Below are 13,832 nucleotides of genomic sequence, written 5' to 3'. Positions count from 1 at the left end.
AAGGATGAATATATTGCTACATGACCTGATCAGGGGTCATGACCCAAATGCATGATTGGAATGTGGATCTAGAGAGAAAAGGTTGACTGATTGGGTTTTGAGGTGCGCTGCCCTACTTGACAGGCACATGTTGCCTGCATTCTGAGTCGCTGCACGGCAATTTGCAAGTTGCTTGATCAAAATTTACAGATGCAGGCATGTCAGGCAGACAGGAAAAAAAGCTCGTCAAAATTCAAGCATTAGGTGCTGCAAGATTTGGGAGAGCACAAATCTGGTCTCAAAAGAGCAACACGCCCTTCCCCTGACCTGACCAGCAGTGGAATATGGTGTCCCGCAAACCGTCAGACGGCCAACTTGTTGCATAATGCTTTAGCTGTGCATTGTCCTGCCGCACTCTACATCATCTTCACAGGGTCTCTGACCATCCAACATGACCTCTGCCTGCAGCCTACTCCACAGCTTGTAGCTTGCACGGCTTGTCTGTGCAGCAGGCACAGACAGGCTGCAGCTGACATGATTCACAGATTGGGGAGTTCACTTGCGCCCTGTTATTTTCTGCGCCTTGTCGTCTACAGCCTGACGCACGCGTTCCCCCTCCTCTTTGGCCTTGTCCTTCACGTGCCCCGCCTCACGCTTGGCCCTATCAACCGGGTCTGCGCACAGGTGTAACAGATCAGTGCACTGGTGGCCACGGTGTTGTTTTGGGAAATGCTGGCCGAGGCACAGATACATGAAGTACTCCAGTCAAACTTCAGCAAACTGATAAAAGAAATCCTTTATGGTCCAACTATGCCCACAGATAACGTGAGCTGCGAGTATCAGGAGAAGCCATCCATGTCAGGTGATTCCTATGGACGAGAGGCGGACTGCTTACTTTCACCCTCCTTCCTGCTGCTGTACCAATAGTACCCCGCTCCAACGAGCGCGAGGGCAGCACCTGTGCACAGCAGTACACGCAGGTCCTCAGACAATCAGCAAAGGTATCTCCCACGGCTGATGACCATCAGCACTTTTCGGACTGCAGGGAATCTTGAGGGTGAATCCCACAGATGATACCAGGCTTTTGCATGCACTTTATCTGCGTACTTAGGGATTCAGAAGCCGTCGTCCGTTCACGGACAGCACCCGGGCACACACCTTCTCGCGGATCCTGTACTGCTGACAAAGCAATATACCCCGGGTCCCAAATTACAGCGCAGCAATGCCTTGCAATAAAGCTTAACACTTAAAAATTGTGCCTCCTGGCTCCCACCTGCTGCAATTCTGTTCTGCCGCGTGACCGGGTCGCGCCCGATGATGTTGTCAAGGGCTCCCATCGTTGCAAGCTTTGTTCTTCACCACACAGTCGAGCGTGACAAGGTTAAGTATCCACCATCAGGTGTTTTTGAGCTGTTATTGATGCCTCCGAGACTCTGATCAGGATGTACTTTTATGTGCTGACATGTCTAGAAATCCCAAGGTGCTTATCAATTGTTGCCTGACCTGCGCTATCATGGTCCATTGGACGGTTCGCAGATCTCCAGGACATATCTGGCTGATGACACGCTCTTGTATGCATTGATACTTGAAGGAAACAGAGTAAATTTAGTTATACTGTGCGCACCAAGGTTTGAGTTACAGGAACTCGTTGCTTGGTCGTCCAATGTCAGGTGGTGCCCCACCTCTGGCCTTGTACCTTCCCCTGTATGCTGTCCAGGCATCACCATATCCTCAATATTTTTACAAGGTATATTTGTTACCAATTAAACTGCTGCATCATGCACCACGATGGCGTTCCTCGCAAATCTCTTGGGACTACGTCTGAGCCAAGACCATCGCTTTTCGTAATAAGAGACGCAGATGAAGGGCCCTATGCTTGGATCTGTGCGTACATATTCTACATATTGAGATCTCAGATACTGAGTCACCCGAGTCTGCAGGCTACCCACCTCCAGGATACCCACCACAGCAGGGCTATCCCCCGTATCCCCAGTACCCCCAAGGGGGATATCCCCAAGGGCCGCCCCCTCCCACCTACTACGCGCAGCCCCCACCGCAGCCAGTGTATGCGCAGCCGCAGGGCAGCTCCAGCAAGGGGTGCCTTGAGGCCTGGTGAGACCTTTCCTTGAACCATTTAATGGCGCCATTTGATCTGGTGAATCCTTGCAAAATGGACTCTTCCATGGCATCAAGAGACAGTAACAGCCAGATGGAAGACAACAGTGCACATGCTTTCGGGCCATCTTGCATCAGGAGCCTTGCCGTTTACTGTGCAAGACTGCACAATGGAGTGTGGATAGCCAAAGCTGCTGTGAATCGACGCCAGCATCCCTACTGGATGCAACATAGTATGAGAATGTCATTGAGATGTTTTAGTGTTGACTGCAGCCTTGCGGCCGCGTGCTGCTGCCTGCTATGCGAAGCGCTGGCGGATTGACAGAGAGAACAAGGCTTAGGGGGCAAAGCTCTGGGGAAAATATCCAGTGATGAGGCATTGAAATGGACAGGGTTTCTGAGCTTTCTGAGTCACACCACAATGCGCAGGCAAAACAAGATTCAGCAGTTCCTTGACAGGTTGCCGTGGGGGAGACCACCTTTGTATTGCCGGGCCAAGTTCTAGTCGTCATTAAGCATCCGGGAACAAGCTTCCTAGGGAAACCTTTAGAGAACATAGAGAGAAAGTGTACGGCAGTGGACGCATACGATATCTTAAACATCGATGTTTGGGCACTGGCATACACTATGCTACAAGGTTCTGTCCTTGGGCCTCCAACGGTGAGGTCTTCTTAATGTTTATTTGATCTGCTGTGCAGATCCGCCGCTTATTACCAGTATAGCTCACTTCGAGTCACTTCTTGAAGTGAAGTTCAAGTATGAAAGCCTTTCCTGGTTTGTGATTATAAATCAAAGGAAAAGAATTTAAAGATATTGACCAGGCCTTCTTTCTTGAAGAGTAGGTCTGTGAAAACGCTCGACCTTGCCAGACAGTGGAAGTTAAATCCTTTTTAGCCCTGTGAGACCATTCTTGTGCTGACGAGGTGATCACGGTGCATGCATGTGTATCCTCATCGGTCTCTTATCTTATGAGGCCGAGGCACGCTCTCGGAATGAATCTTTCACCGAGTACAATGCACAAGTGAGTAAAAATTATTCTGTTTTGTGATTCAACTTAGCTCGGTTTCTTCGTTGCATTGAATATCGTCACGCTGACTCGATCAGCCTACAGAAACTTGTGAAGACTGATCACAAAATTGTTCAACACTTTGTAAGAAATTAAGGATCATCAAGTCCCATCTCAATTTCATTATTTCATGTAAATAATTACATATCGGCTTTGAAGTTTCTGATCGTTCAGGGGACGCGGTACTGAGGTCCAATGCCGCGTCACCACAGAAGCCATGTGGGTTTGGGACCACAGGAAATGGCACTGAATGCCACAAGAGGAACAACTAATGCATCTGATATAGAGCAGCCGCTGATGGACAACGGTCACGACGATATCATCGAGTGCGGCAATGGCTACTCATCATCACTGCTCTATGAAAGGCCTGCCGAGACCCTCAAATGGATCGAGCAGGAAGGCGTCCGCAAGCTAGGCACATTCAAAGTGCGGGTAAGTGTTCAGAACTTCTCCCGGATCTCTTCCACATCAGTAATATTTGCCTGCGAGGAGACACACCTTACAGAGTCTCTGGGCCTTCTTCAGGCCATGATTTCCATTCGATGAATCTTTCAATATCTCCTGCTATCTTGGACAGTCTATATCCGGGGGACAGCAGAAATGCGGCAGGTGATCATGCATGTGGTGTGGCTCTTGGCCTGTTCTGTTCGTTCATTTTCACTCTGTGCAGGACTCCACAGTTCTGCAGCTGCTGGAGAACAATGGCATCCTGACGCTGGGCATGGACAGCAGAGACATAGACTGGCAGAGGACCTGGCGGTCCCAACTGGACAAAGATGACCGCCCCGGCCTGGATGGCACGTTCCCTAGGGCCCTCAGCATGATATGTGCTGACGAACCACCTTCTTGTGTTGCTCGGGACTGATGTGAGAATGATGATATTATTTCAGCCTACATCGACAGATCTTCGGCAATGAGGTCCACTGATGCATGCTGCCAAGCTCAGTCCTGCCGTTGCGCGGCTGCATGTGTCTGTGGCGCAAGCAAGCCTCTCGGTTGAATACCGTCAATGAAGTATGGTAGGAGCAATGCCCTGCCTTAGCAACTCACATTAGTGACCCTCATCAGCAATGAGGGTCACTAATGTGAGTTGCTAAGAACCTCTCCTCTTCCAGGAAAGGTTCCTCTCTTCTCGTACCCGCCAACAGAGTATCTACTAAAACCCAGGCAAAATTGTTGTGCAGGGAGAAGTGCTGTAATGGAGGTGGAGGCCTACGTGGTGGACATAGAAAATGTGGCATGCGCGGACGATGGCGGGCTGCTCAACCCGCTGCTGCACTGCTTCCAGCGCAACATCTTCAATGTCAACGTTTGGGCGCTGCCAGCCGTGGAGGTGTGTGACATTCCCTTTTTTGTCTGTATTGCCAGAAATACCGCTTATATTTGACTGAATGAGACTCTCCTGCACGATATTTATGCAAACAGCAGAGCTTGTTGACGCATGCAGTTTGCTAATTTCCCGCTGCACCACATGCTGTGCACGCTTGCATGAGACTGCAGGTGCCCTTTTGCTGCAGGTTCTCGATCTCGATTGGGGCGCTTGACCCTGTGGTCGTGCACTCTCTGTGGAGCAACAGAACTTCATCAAAATGCACGTGAAGTGGTTGTCAAAGAGATCCACAGAATATTGAGATTGAATGCAAGACATTGAAATGTAAGATGCTGGTCTCTGGTATCTGCAGGCTGTGATCACCTTCAAGTGGCAGCAGTGGGCGAGGAGATGGATGCACGCGGAGTTGGCCATGTACCTAGTGTGGCTGCTGGCCTTCCAGATCTTTGTCTTCATTTTCCAGGTGCGTTCTGGCTTCATCAGAGCAAAGCATCTGCTTTATTGATGGATCCTGCATGTGCAGCATTCTGTGACCCTCGGGCAGATGTGCTCCACTGTTCTGCTGGCTTCAGCATGCTGATGGCCGTAGAGAGCTGGTGCTTGAGGCATAAATTGTCCAATTTATGGTCTGCCAAGAGAGGAACACCTGAGATCGGTTGATGACATTACTGATCATGGACTCTCGCGCATGGCATTTGGTATAGGTGGAAGACTGGATTGATCTCATGTTGCTGTGACTGGGTGCACACAGGACGAGGACACCTCTCTGAGCCTAGGCCAGCTGCTGAACACACGATCGGGCGCCACGGCCGTCACATTTGAAATCTTGGCTGTGCTGGGCATGCTGCCATTCATGTACATCGAGCTGTGCGCTGTGCTGGAGTACGGCATCACCCAGTGGATCTACAACTTCTGGTCAGCTTCTTGCACCCTACTCTTGGCTTGCTTCTGTGTGTATCCCCCCTTTCATCTGTAGATCAACCCCTTAAATCAAATACATCAAGAAGCTTCATGCGGAGAATGCACTTAATTCCAAGAGATAGAGTCACGTAAGTCCTTGCACACGTGCAGCATGCAAGTAATGAGCTCATCATTCTCTTTGCAGACACTCTGCAGGCATGCCCATGCATTCTGCTGTGTTGGGACATGGACCTTTTTCCATGCCAGGGCCCCATTGCCTTCTAAGCCCGATGTCGGCCCGCTGCCTCAATGTTTCATGCTGCCATGTAGGAACATTCTGGACATAGTGGCGTACGCTGCGCAGATAGCAATTACGGTGATGCATTTGGGTCGGCTGGAGCTGGCCAGCAATGGGCTGTCAGTCATCATGGCACTGCAGGTGCTCATCCTCTGGGTCAAGGTGCAGTACTTTGCCAGGTGCGCCGCCTGCCCTATCTATCTCTCATCTATCACACGCCTTTCCAATCCAAAAGGATTCAGTGCGTCGGAGCAGAGTGCTTCCATTCTGGTCTAGTGGGCCCTCCCCCACCTTTGTCAGGGGGTGACACTCATAGATGTTGGCTTGACCAAGGCACAGCATAAGTGAATGCATTGCTGTTGACAAGACTTTTAAGACTGAATGATGGCAGCCCACCATCTTGTAGCTAAAAAAGTAGTGTATTCTAATGGATGTCACAGCTCTGTCATGTCAACACCGCCTCTTCTTCCTGGGAGACCTTCTCAACAAGTGCTTGCACACATTCCAAAAGGCATGCCAACCTGCACTTACATTGCTGCCCTAGACATTTACCCTCATCAAATCCCTTTCCTGCAGGGTGCCGCAGCCCTCCAGGAACCCTTGTGTGGCGACATACCACGACTCTCAATATTTCTCCCTATTGCTGCAGGGTGCTGCAGCCCTCCAAGAACCCCTTTGTGGACACGCTGCGCGCGGTGATCAACGACGTCAAGTGGTTCCTCTTCCTGCTGCTGCTCACCATGTGGGGCTTCTGTGTGAGCTTCTACATCCTCTTCCGCCGCGACCAGAAGAAAGAGGCGAGCCCCGCAGATCTTCTCTTTCCCACACACTCTTCCAGTACAGTCGTTGCGCACTCGCCAAAGCGTTGCCATTCCTTTGATATGCTAAACTTGCCAAAGCGCATGCGAATTAATTTCGCAACGCGTGCATCATGCCTAGTAGGCATGCAACTCTACCTAAGGCAGGCTCTCAACTACTAGGCCGCAACTGGCAGCCTTGATGACATGCATCCTCCTTCCCCTTTGCCAAAGTGCACAGTGGTTTATTCTCCCACTGCACACTTTTTTATTGTTGGACCGCATATATAATTTGAATTTCAAATGTGCGGCGCTGCAGGCGTTCAGGGACATAGGGTCGAGCCTGGTGACGGTGTTTGACTGGCTCATGGGCGGCGTGGATCTCACCATCTTCGCTGGCACGCACAACCCGGAGATTGGTCTGGCGCTGTTGCTGGTCTACTGGTTCAGCATGTCCATGGTTCTCCTCAACTGCCTTATCGCCATCCTGGCAGACGCCTGCTCCAGGGTAAGCCAGACGCCAGTCCAGCCTGTCAAGTCATCAGAGATGGGGACAATTGTAGATGTCTAATACAACTCCAGACACATTCAATCGCTGCAGATCTTTAATTTAAGCAAAAGGTAGAGAACGGATTGAGATATTATGCGCTGTCTTGCGCTCTCCCCACCGCTGGTTTGCTGATGTCCATGGAGTGTGCATCACCTCAGAAACTATCAGAGAGTGGAGGAGCGCAAGAGATGTTTTCTGTTTGAGGCCCTCAGAGAGTAATTGTCTATCGCCAGCTCTCTGGGATGCACCAGTAAGCAAACAGCCCTCACATGACTTCAATGTTTGCAGGTGAACGAGAACCAGGACGCCCGGTTCCTGAGCGGCCGCGCGGAGATCATAGACGAGCTGGAGAGCAGCATTCCCAGCTGGCTGCGCGCCAGGAACTCGCACAGCTGGTACCCCCGCTACATCCACTTCCTCAGGGTGAGCTCAGGTCCCCTATCGGTACCCCAGAAATCTTAGTGAATTTATTTCCCACGGCTGGCTGGGGGACGGTACAAATATTGAGCACCGTGCCCACGGTTGATTAGGTCTTGCTTGGATCTGGCGAGTCCAACAAGGGGTAGGATTGTGGCAGCCTTTAACTGCAACTTGTCTGCAGGACGTACCTTGCCTTTTGGCAGGAAGAGCGTGTAATGATAATAATAATAATATTGGGCTTCCTGGCTGGTGGGCCGCGGGAAGAAATACTGAGCACCGTGCCCATGGTATGTTTGGGTTACGCTTGGATCTGACGAGCCAAAAAAGGGGTAGGTATTTGGCAGCCTTCACGTAGAGTTTGTCTGCAACGCACCTTGCCTCTGGCAGGAAAAGAGTATCATGAAACTATTGCAGTAGTGGCAGGCCTGAGGCTTCACAGGAATGGCTGCTCTGATGTGCATCGCTCAATTGCATCTTTCAATTGCGGAGTTTGGCCTGCCGCGATTTGACATGTGGCTGATTGGGGACCTTGGCTATTCAGAGCACTGTGAGCACTTGAGGCCAGGCATGCCTCTTGTGTGCATGTTGGGTCCCTGTCTGCAATGCTGGAGCGTATACCGTGTAAAAAGCTTTGGGCACGGTCGCTTTCAACTCACCAGCAACTTTACCAGGGCAATTTTCCACCTACGCTTGTACAAGCCTGAGCACATGCCCTTGTGCATTTTGCCAGAAGATCTGACTTTGTCTGTGTTGCATGGGCGTGCAGGTCAATCGGCACAGCGCGGATCCCTCCATAACGGAAGCTGCCGAGAAGGAGGATGCCATGGCGCAACAGCTGGACAACCTGGAAGCACAGGTGAGTGCCTTACTCACACAGGCTTTGCCCAGTTCCTATTCCGCTTTATTTTGGCTGGTCAAGAAAGTGTGGTGCCAGCAGGCATTGCTTGTGTGAATGAGGATAAGTTTGAGGTGCAAAATGTAGTCATCTGTGGTGGTCAATGATATCACTGTGACTGTGTTGTAGCTTCCCGGTGTGTTTTAACCAAGAATACTGCAAGTTTGGTGTCGATGAAATGGTGTCTGAGAAATGCAATTCCTGAAGGCTTGCCACGTGCTTCAGGTGATGCGCATGGCAGCGATCCAGGAGAAGCTGGCAGAGAAGCTGCTGGACAAAGCTGAAATTGAGGCCCTGCCACAAGCCGCAGCAGAGGATTCGTGAGCGCGAGGCTGTCTTTATGACACTGTCCGCGCAGCATGCTCCCATGCATGTGCGATGAATGTCCGTGACAAACACCAAGTCTAGCTAATTTGCCGCATGGCAATTTTGGTATTTAATGGGTGTATGTCTTGAGAGATCTCCACTGCTGAGTACAGATGACGAGTCGACATGGCCAAAAACAGAGATGGTCCTGTCTGAGAGTGAGGGAGTGTCTTGTCCAGCTGGAATAGTAGCACTTTGAGGGGTCACAGTTTCCAAGGCTTGAGCGCCATGTCTGGGCCGTTGTTGCCAAACGCTGTAATGTTTGCAAGTCAAATTAAATGTTGACAGAATGACTTCCAGTGCAATGACAGTGACATAATCACTAGCCTTTCACACATTATTCCGTTCCTACCTTCCTTGTGCTCCGTATTCTCTTTGCAAAGCGAGAATTTTCTTTCCTAACAGCTCAAGCATTTTCATTGACTTCATGTGACAGAAAAGAGTCTAGCATGCATTACCCACTCGGTGCAAAATTGTCCACGGAGACCACCCGGTGGGGAGTGAAGTGGCCCTTGCGCTCATTGCTGAATAAATCGTAGCTGGTCACTCAAAAAGCAACTAGATACTCACATCAGGCTGTTGTCACGGGTCCAACATGATCAGCATGCCCGTCTTAAAAAGTTGCGATCGCTCGAGCCTAGTGTTGATTTCGTTGATTAATTTTGATAGGCTACATACAATTCAATTTTCCTCGCAATGTTCAGATTGCAAACATCAAGAATTGAAGGCAAGAACGACTGGGATGCCGTGATGAGAAAGGCAAGTACGACCTGATCTCTACCAGAAGGTACCCAGCTTTCTGCGTTGACTGTCATGCTGTGAACGTGTCCGCTATAGAATGATTTGAAGAAGCAGCGGAAGTCCGGGAGGATGCACACATCTGGAAATTGCCTTTCTTGGACATGACGTTCGTGCTGACATCATCATCAGCCTCTTAATCAAAGTCTTTGACCGAAACGAGGACAGAAATAGGTCACTGATTATTATGGTCATTATTGATTGGTTGCATCAGTAAATGTTGCAGATGCACGACATTTGATAACAAGCATTGTTTGGGAAGTATAAATCTGACTTTACCTCCACCATCGAAGCTTGCAGTCAGCTAAAAGCTCACCGTCATTTTGATTATCAACACATGTACAAGACACCACCACTAGTTGATGTTCAGGATGTGACGTTGATGCAAGTTTGCTAAGTACTATTTCAAGGTCAGCGATGGAGGACAGTGTTAGGTAAGTCGTCTGAGAGCCGCAGTGTCCAACGATTATCAGTTTCTCAGTTTTTTTAATGTAAGATAAGCTTCAGAATTCATGGAATTCCATCAAGGAACTTGCCTAGGTGCGCTTGATGGCCAGGCTCTCCAGGTGTTGCAATCTTCTCCTCGAGCAAACTAATATCCTGATGCTTGGCATGCATGATGCAGACGAACAGCTGGCCAACTCATGATAGTTCTGGAGCCAGCAGTCCCATTTCTAGGCCATGCCTTGACCTCTGCTGGCGCCTTCACAGTTGGGCTTGGCATCACACAGGCAAGCTTCGGATGCCCTGCACAATAACTGTTCACACTACTCATGCACCTACACGCTAATGCACGCATTGGCTTAGCCGTGTCCTGTTATTTAATATTGCTGGTCTGCAACAGGTGACAGGATTTGCGCTGAGGGTATCCTGCGCGACGCCAGTCTTGGGTCCGGCGCTGGGCATGTCTGGCATCGGTCTATCCTCAATCCTGGCAGGCGAGGCGTCCAGGCGGTTCGGGTCCCATCTGCGCGGCGAGACGAGGCGGCACCGCTCTGCGCAGGCCGTGGCCCAGGACGCAGCGCTGGACGCCATCATGGGCATCACCCTCTTCAAGGTCTCTGTTCTTTTTGCATCTTTGCTTGTTGACTTCATGGAAGAACTGTTGGGAGCTCACTGCTGCCAAAGTCGACAAAAATAAGACTTCTCCAAATTGTTTGGTGCGCCTTCTGGAATACTCTTCTGTGATTTGGCGCTACTTTGCTGACTCGGTCTCAGTCTGAGTCGTGCTGTCGGAGACCAGTTGCCAATCTCAGCAGCAACTGTGCAATTGCTGCTGCAACCAAGTGAGACATGGGGATATTGCTATGCTGAAGGCAACAGAGGACAGTGAGCTGAGCCTAGTATGGCGCGCATGCAATTGATGCAGCTGACACAGCCCTAGCATGCTGTTTGATGCTGGATAGCTCTAGCAGCTGCAGCAGCGGGATGGGCAATGTCCCTGCAGCTGTCACATATCCTTTCTTTCTAGATCTGCCTCATCTGAGAGATGGCATGTGCGCAGTTGATGGGAGGGCGGTTCCGCAACCTGATGCCCAGCAGCCTGCTGCGGCCGGGGGCGTGCGCGGTCGAGTCGCTGCCGGCGCCGGGGAGCGAGTACGCGTCGCAGATGGCCAAGGGCGAACTCAAACGCCTCTTCCACCGGTGCGCCGGCGGGCGCAGGAGTGCACCACATAGACTGCATTGCCTTTCTTTCTAACTACAATGGTCCGCAAATGGGCACCTGCTTGAAAAATTCCCTAGTCTCAAATCTTCATCCATCTGTGAATGTGCTGTTGTTTCGAGCTCCCCAGCCTCTGTTTTTGCAGCTCGCGTAACATTTGGGCAGGCCATAACACGATTGGGCCCATTTCCTCAGGTGCTCCTCTAGATTGGGGCGGACTGACAACTCTCAAATTGCAGATTACTCAACCGTTGAGCTGCCCCTTTTGTACCATTTGGCGCTTGCACTGCCTAGTACTAGATGTCTTGCTCAGCTTCATGGTGAAAGTTCTCAAAGAGAGGTGCTGCAATGCAAGTCATTTGAGGTCTCGGACACTGGCTGGTGGTGTTTTTGGTGGATGCCGGTTGCAGGTTGAGCATGCAAAAGAAAGAATTCGGCAATGGCAGGGATGATGTCATTCCTGTTGCTACAGCTGCGGTGTTCTTGGTGACTAGGAACTGCAGACAGCACGACTGAAAGAAAGAATGCTGTGGTTGCAGGGATGGGTGCCATCACTGTGGGCGGCGCAACGGCAGGGTGATAGGGGATCACATACCTCCGAACAAGCTCATGCACGGGCCGGCAGGCACCCAGAAGGCCATCCAGCAGATCACCTCCAGCCTGGGCTTCAGCGAATCCTCATCAAAGGCCCCCTTCAGCCGACTCAGGTGTGGTGCACTGGCTATAACTATCCTCAGCGTTTTCTGTCTGTCTGCCAGTCTGCTTCTGCGCTCGGCACCATTGTTCAATCTGCAACAGAGGTCCACGGCTCTTTGGACAGAGTGTGATGCACCAAGGTTTCAGCCGATATTCATTTTGCCTTGCTTGGTATGAGCGGGGAAATAACATTGAGAGAAGGGGATTTGAGCACACTGGCCCCACACAGTCTCGAGCTCACGACTGCTCATGTCTCCTCGTCTGCCACACCTCTTCTACACAGGGATAAACAAACACGATGTATTCGATTTCTGCGGCAGTGATGATTTGAGACCGTGGGCTGTGCTCCATGCAGTGGGAAGCTGGGGCAGATTCTGATGGGGAAGGGGCGGGTGAGGGTGGCGGGGCCGGCACGGCAGAGATACTACCCGCAGTGTGCGCTGTGCTCGGGCAAGCAGTCCAACGTGGTCAGGATGGGCAAAGACATGCTGGTCTTCCACTTCTATGGCATGCGCCCCTGGTACTATGCAGGCACGGCCCCTCCTTAATATAAAAGTGCTAGAAATGCTGTATTGATGGAAAAGTACTAAAATGGTGACAAAGTCCATGATATACACTGTCATTGCTGAAAACTTGGTGCGTAATACTGAATTATAGCTGCCAGGCTAAATTTTTAGACATGGATGGCAGGGGGCTTGTTAATTGAGATAGCTAGTGGGATGCGGCTTTGTATCGGCCCATGAGGAGGCATGAGCAGGGATTTGCGATGGTGCAGGTGCTTTTGTGGGACTGAGACAGTACAGCAAGCCCCCTCTGGCCAGACTGCAGCAGAGGGGCTTGCGGGGGGGCTACCTGGAGGATGAGCAGGAGTGAGTTTATTAGACCAGACTACAGCTGTAGGGTCCATCAGCAGGGCAAACGAATGTACTGGAGTGCTTGTTCAATAAATTGGAAGTTTGGTCCAGGACAGAGCTATCTTCTTGTCCGCCGGAAATTTAGCTTGAATTGGAATACTGGTTGTTTTTCTTGCGAGTGGGTCACATTACGACCATAGTGGCTGTGAGAGGTTTCATGCTCATCATGCGGCAAGGTGCATGAATGGGAGGCAGTTATCACGAACCAGGGGGCATAGACCGGCCGGCTGCCCCTTCTGTTCTGGAAATTGCGTCTGCACCTGCAGCTCTCTGGCAGCCAGGCGCCCTGACTTGATGGCCCAATGGGACCACATAGGCAACGATGCCATGGATCCTGAACAAATCAGCGTAGGTTCGGGTGGAATGGTGTCCTGGGTGTGTTCAAAGCATGGAGGTTGGATGGCTAGAGTCTCAGATAGATCTCCTGGTTCTGGCTGTCCAGACTGTGCGGAAATTTTGCGCGCCATCAATTGGTCAAAACGTGGTCTCTTGAAGGATGAGCACCCGCAGTTGGTTGCGCAGCTGCACCCCACCAAGAACACATCAATCTGGAGACAGTCACCAGCCAAACTGATCTCATGGCTGTGTGGTCGTGCAATGATCGCCGGAATGCCCCTCCGGAGGATCCTGGATGCGCTCACCCCCATGAGTGGGAAGCCAAGATTTATCACCGCACTGGCACAATGCAGCGTAAGGGGAGCGATTGCCCGTTCTGCTCTGGAACCAAGGTCTGTCCATGCAACTCTCTGGCTGTGAAAGCACCGGATCTCGCTGCGCAGTGGCACCCCACACGCAACAGCGACAAGCGACCAGATCAATCTGCAGCTTTCAGTCATAAAGAAGCATGGTGGCGCCATGTCAGTGAGCTTACTGGGCATGTTCTTGAATGGCAAGGTGTTGTGGGAAATCGCACAGAGCTTGGACAAGGAAGAACACTGAGAAGGTTCTGAATGCAATGAAAAGGTAAGAGTGATCACGTGATCTTAGTGCACTCATGAGAATCTCACTCAGGCATGGTCCTACGAGCACAGTGAAGTCTTCTTAA

The 13,832-nt window shown here is 51.0% G+C and overlaps 3 protein-coding genes across 3 annotated transcripts; 2 read left to right on the top strand and 1 right to left on the bottom strand.

The window, feature by feature from the left end:
* Window positions 1–170: 170 nt before the first annotated feature.
* COCSUDRAFT_54794 (hypothetical protein) lies at window positions 171–1,370 on the bottom strand. Its single transcript, XM_005643343.1, has 3 exons — window positions 1,253–1,370; window positions 875–937; window positions 171–653 (listed from the first exon to the last, which is right to left on the bottom strand). The coding sequence occupies exons 1-3, from the start codon at window positions 1,314–1,316 to the stop codon at window positions 535–537; spliced, it is 246 nt and encodes an 81-aa protein (XP_005643400.1). The 5' UTR covers window positions 1,317–1,370; the 3' UTR covers window positions 171–534.
* A 2,030-nt stretch (window positions 1,371–3,400) lies between these two features.
* COCSUDRAFT_68054 (hypothetical protein) lies at window positions 3,401–8,987 on the top strand (the record flags this gene model as incomplete). The annotated part of the gene is made up of 12 exons (XM_005643342.1): window positions 3,401–3,592; window positions 3,831–3,987; window positions 4,345–4,493; window positions 4,843–4,953; window positions 5,242–5,405; window positions 5,721–5,867; window positions 6,338–6,530; window positions 6,805–6,993; window positions 7,324–7,458; window positions 7,659–7,742; window positions 8,222–8,311; window positions 8,576–8,987. 12 exons carry the CDS (start codon window positions 3,401–3,403, stop codon window positions 8,672–8,674), a joined length of 1,710 nt encoding a protein of 569 aa, XP_005643399.1. The 3' UTR covers window positions 8,675–8,987.
* A 944-nt stretch (window positions 8,988–9,931) lies between these two features.
* Window positions 9,932–12,421, top strand: COCSUDRAFT_59782 (hypothetical protein; the record flags this gene model as incomplete). The annotated part of the gene is made up of 5 exons (XM_005643341.1): window positions 9,932–9,943; window positions 10,359–10,571; window positions 11,019–11,158; window positions 11,717–11,884; window positions 12,229–12,421. The coding sequence occupies 5 exons, from the start codon at window positions 9,932–9,934 to the stop codon at window positions 12,419–12,421; spliced, it is 726 nt and encodes a 241-aa protein (XP_005643398.1).
* Window positions 12,422–13,832: the final 1,411 nt, after the last annotated feature.

The sequence above is a fragment of the Coccomyxa subellipsoidea genome, assembly GCF_000258705.1.
Source record: "Coccomyxa subellipsoidea C-169, whole genome shotgun sequence".
NCBI lineage: Eukaryota > Viridiplantae > Chlorophyta > Trebouxiophyceae > Coccomyxaceae > Coccomyxa > Coccomyxa subellipsoidea.
Note: the sequence above shows the minus strand (reverse complement) of the source record. Positions and strands in the feature narration are given on the sequence as shown.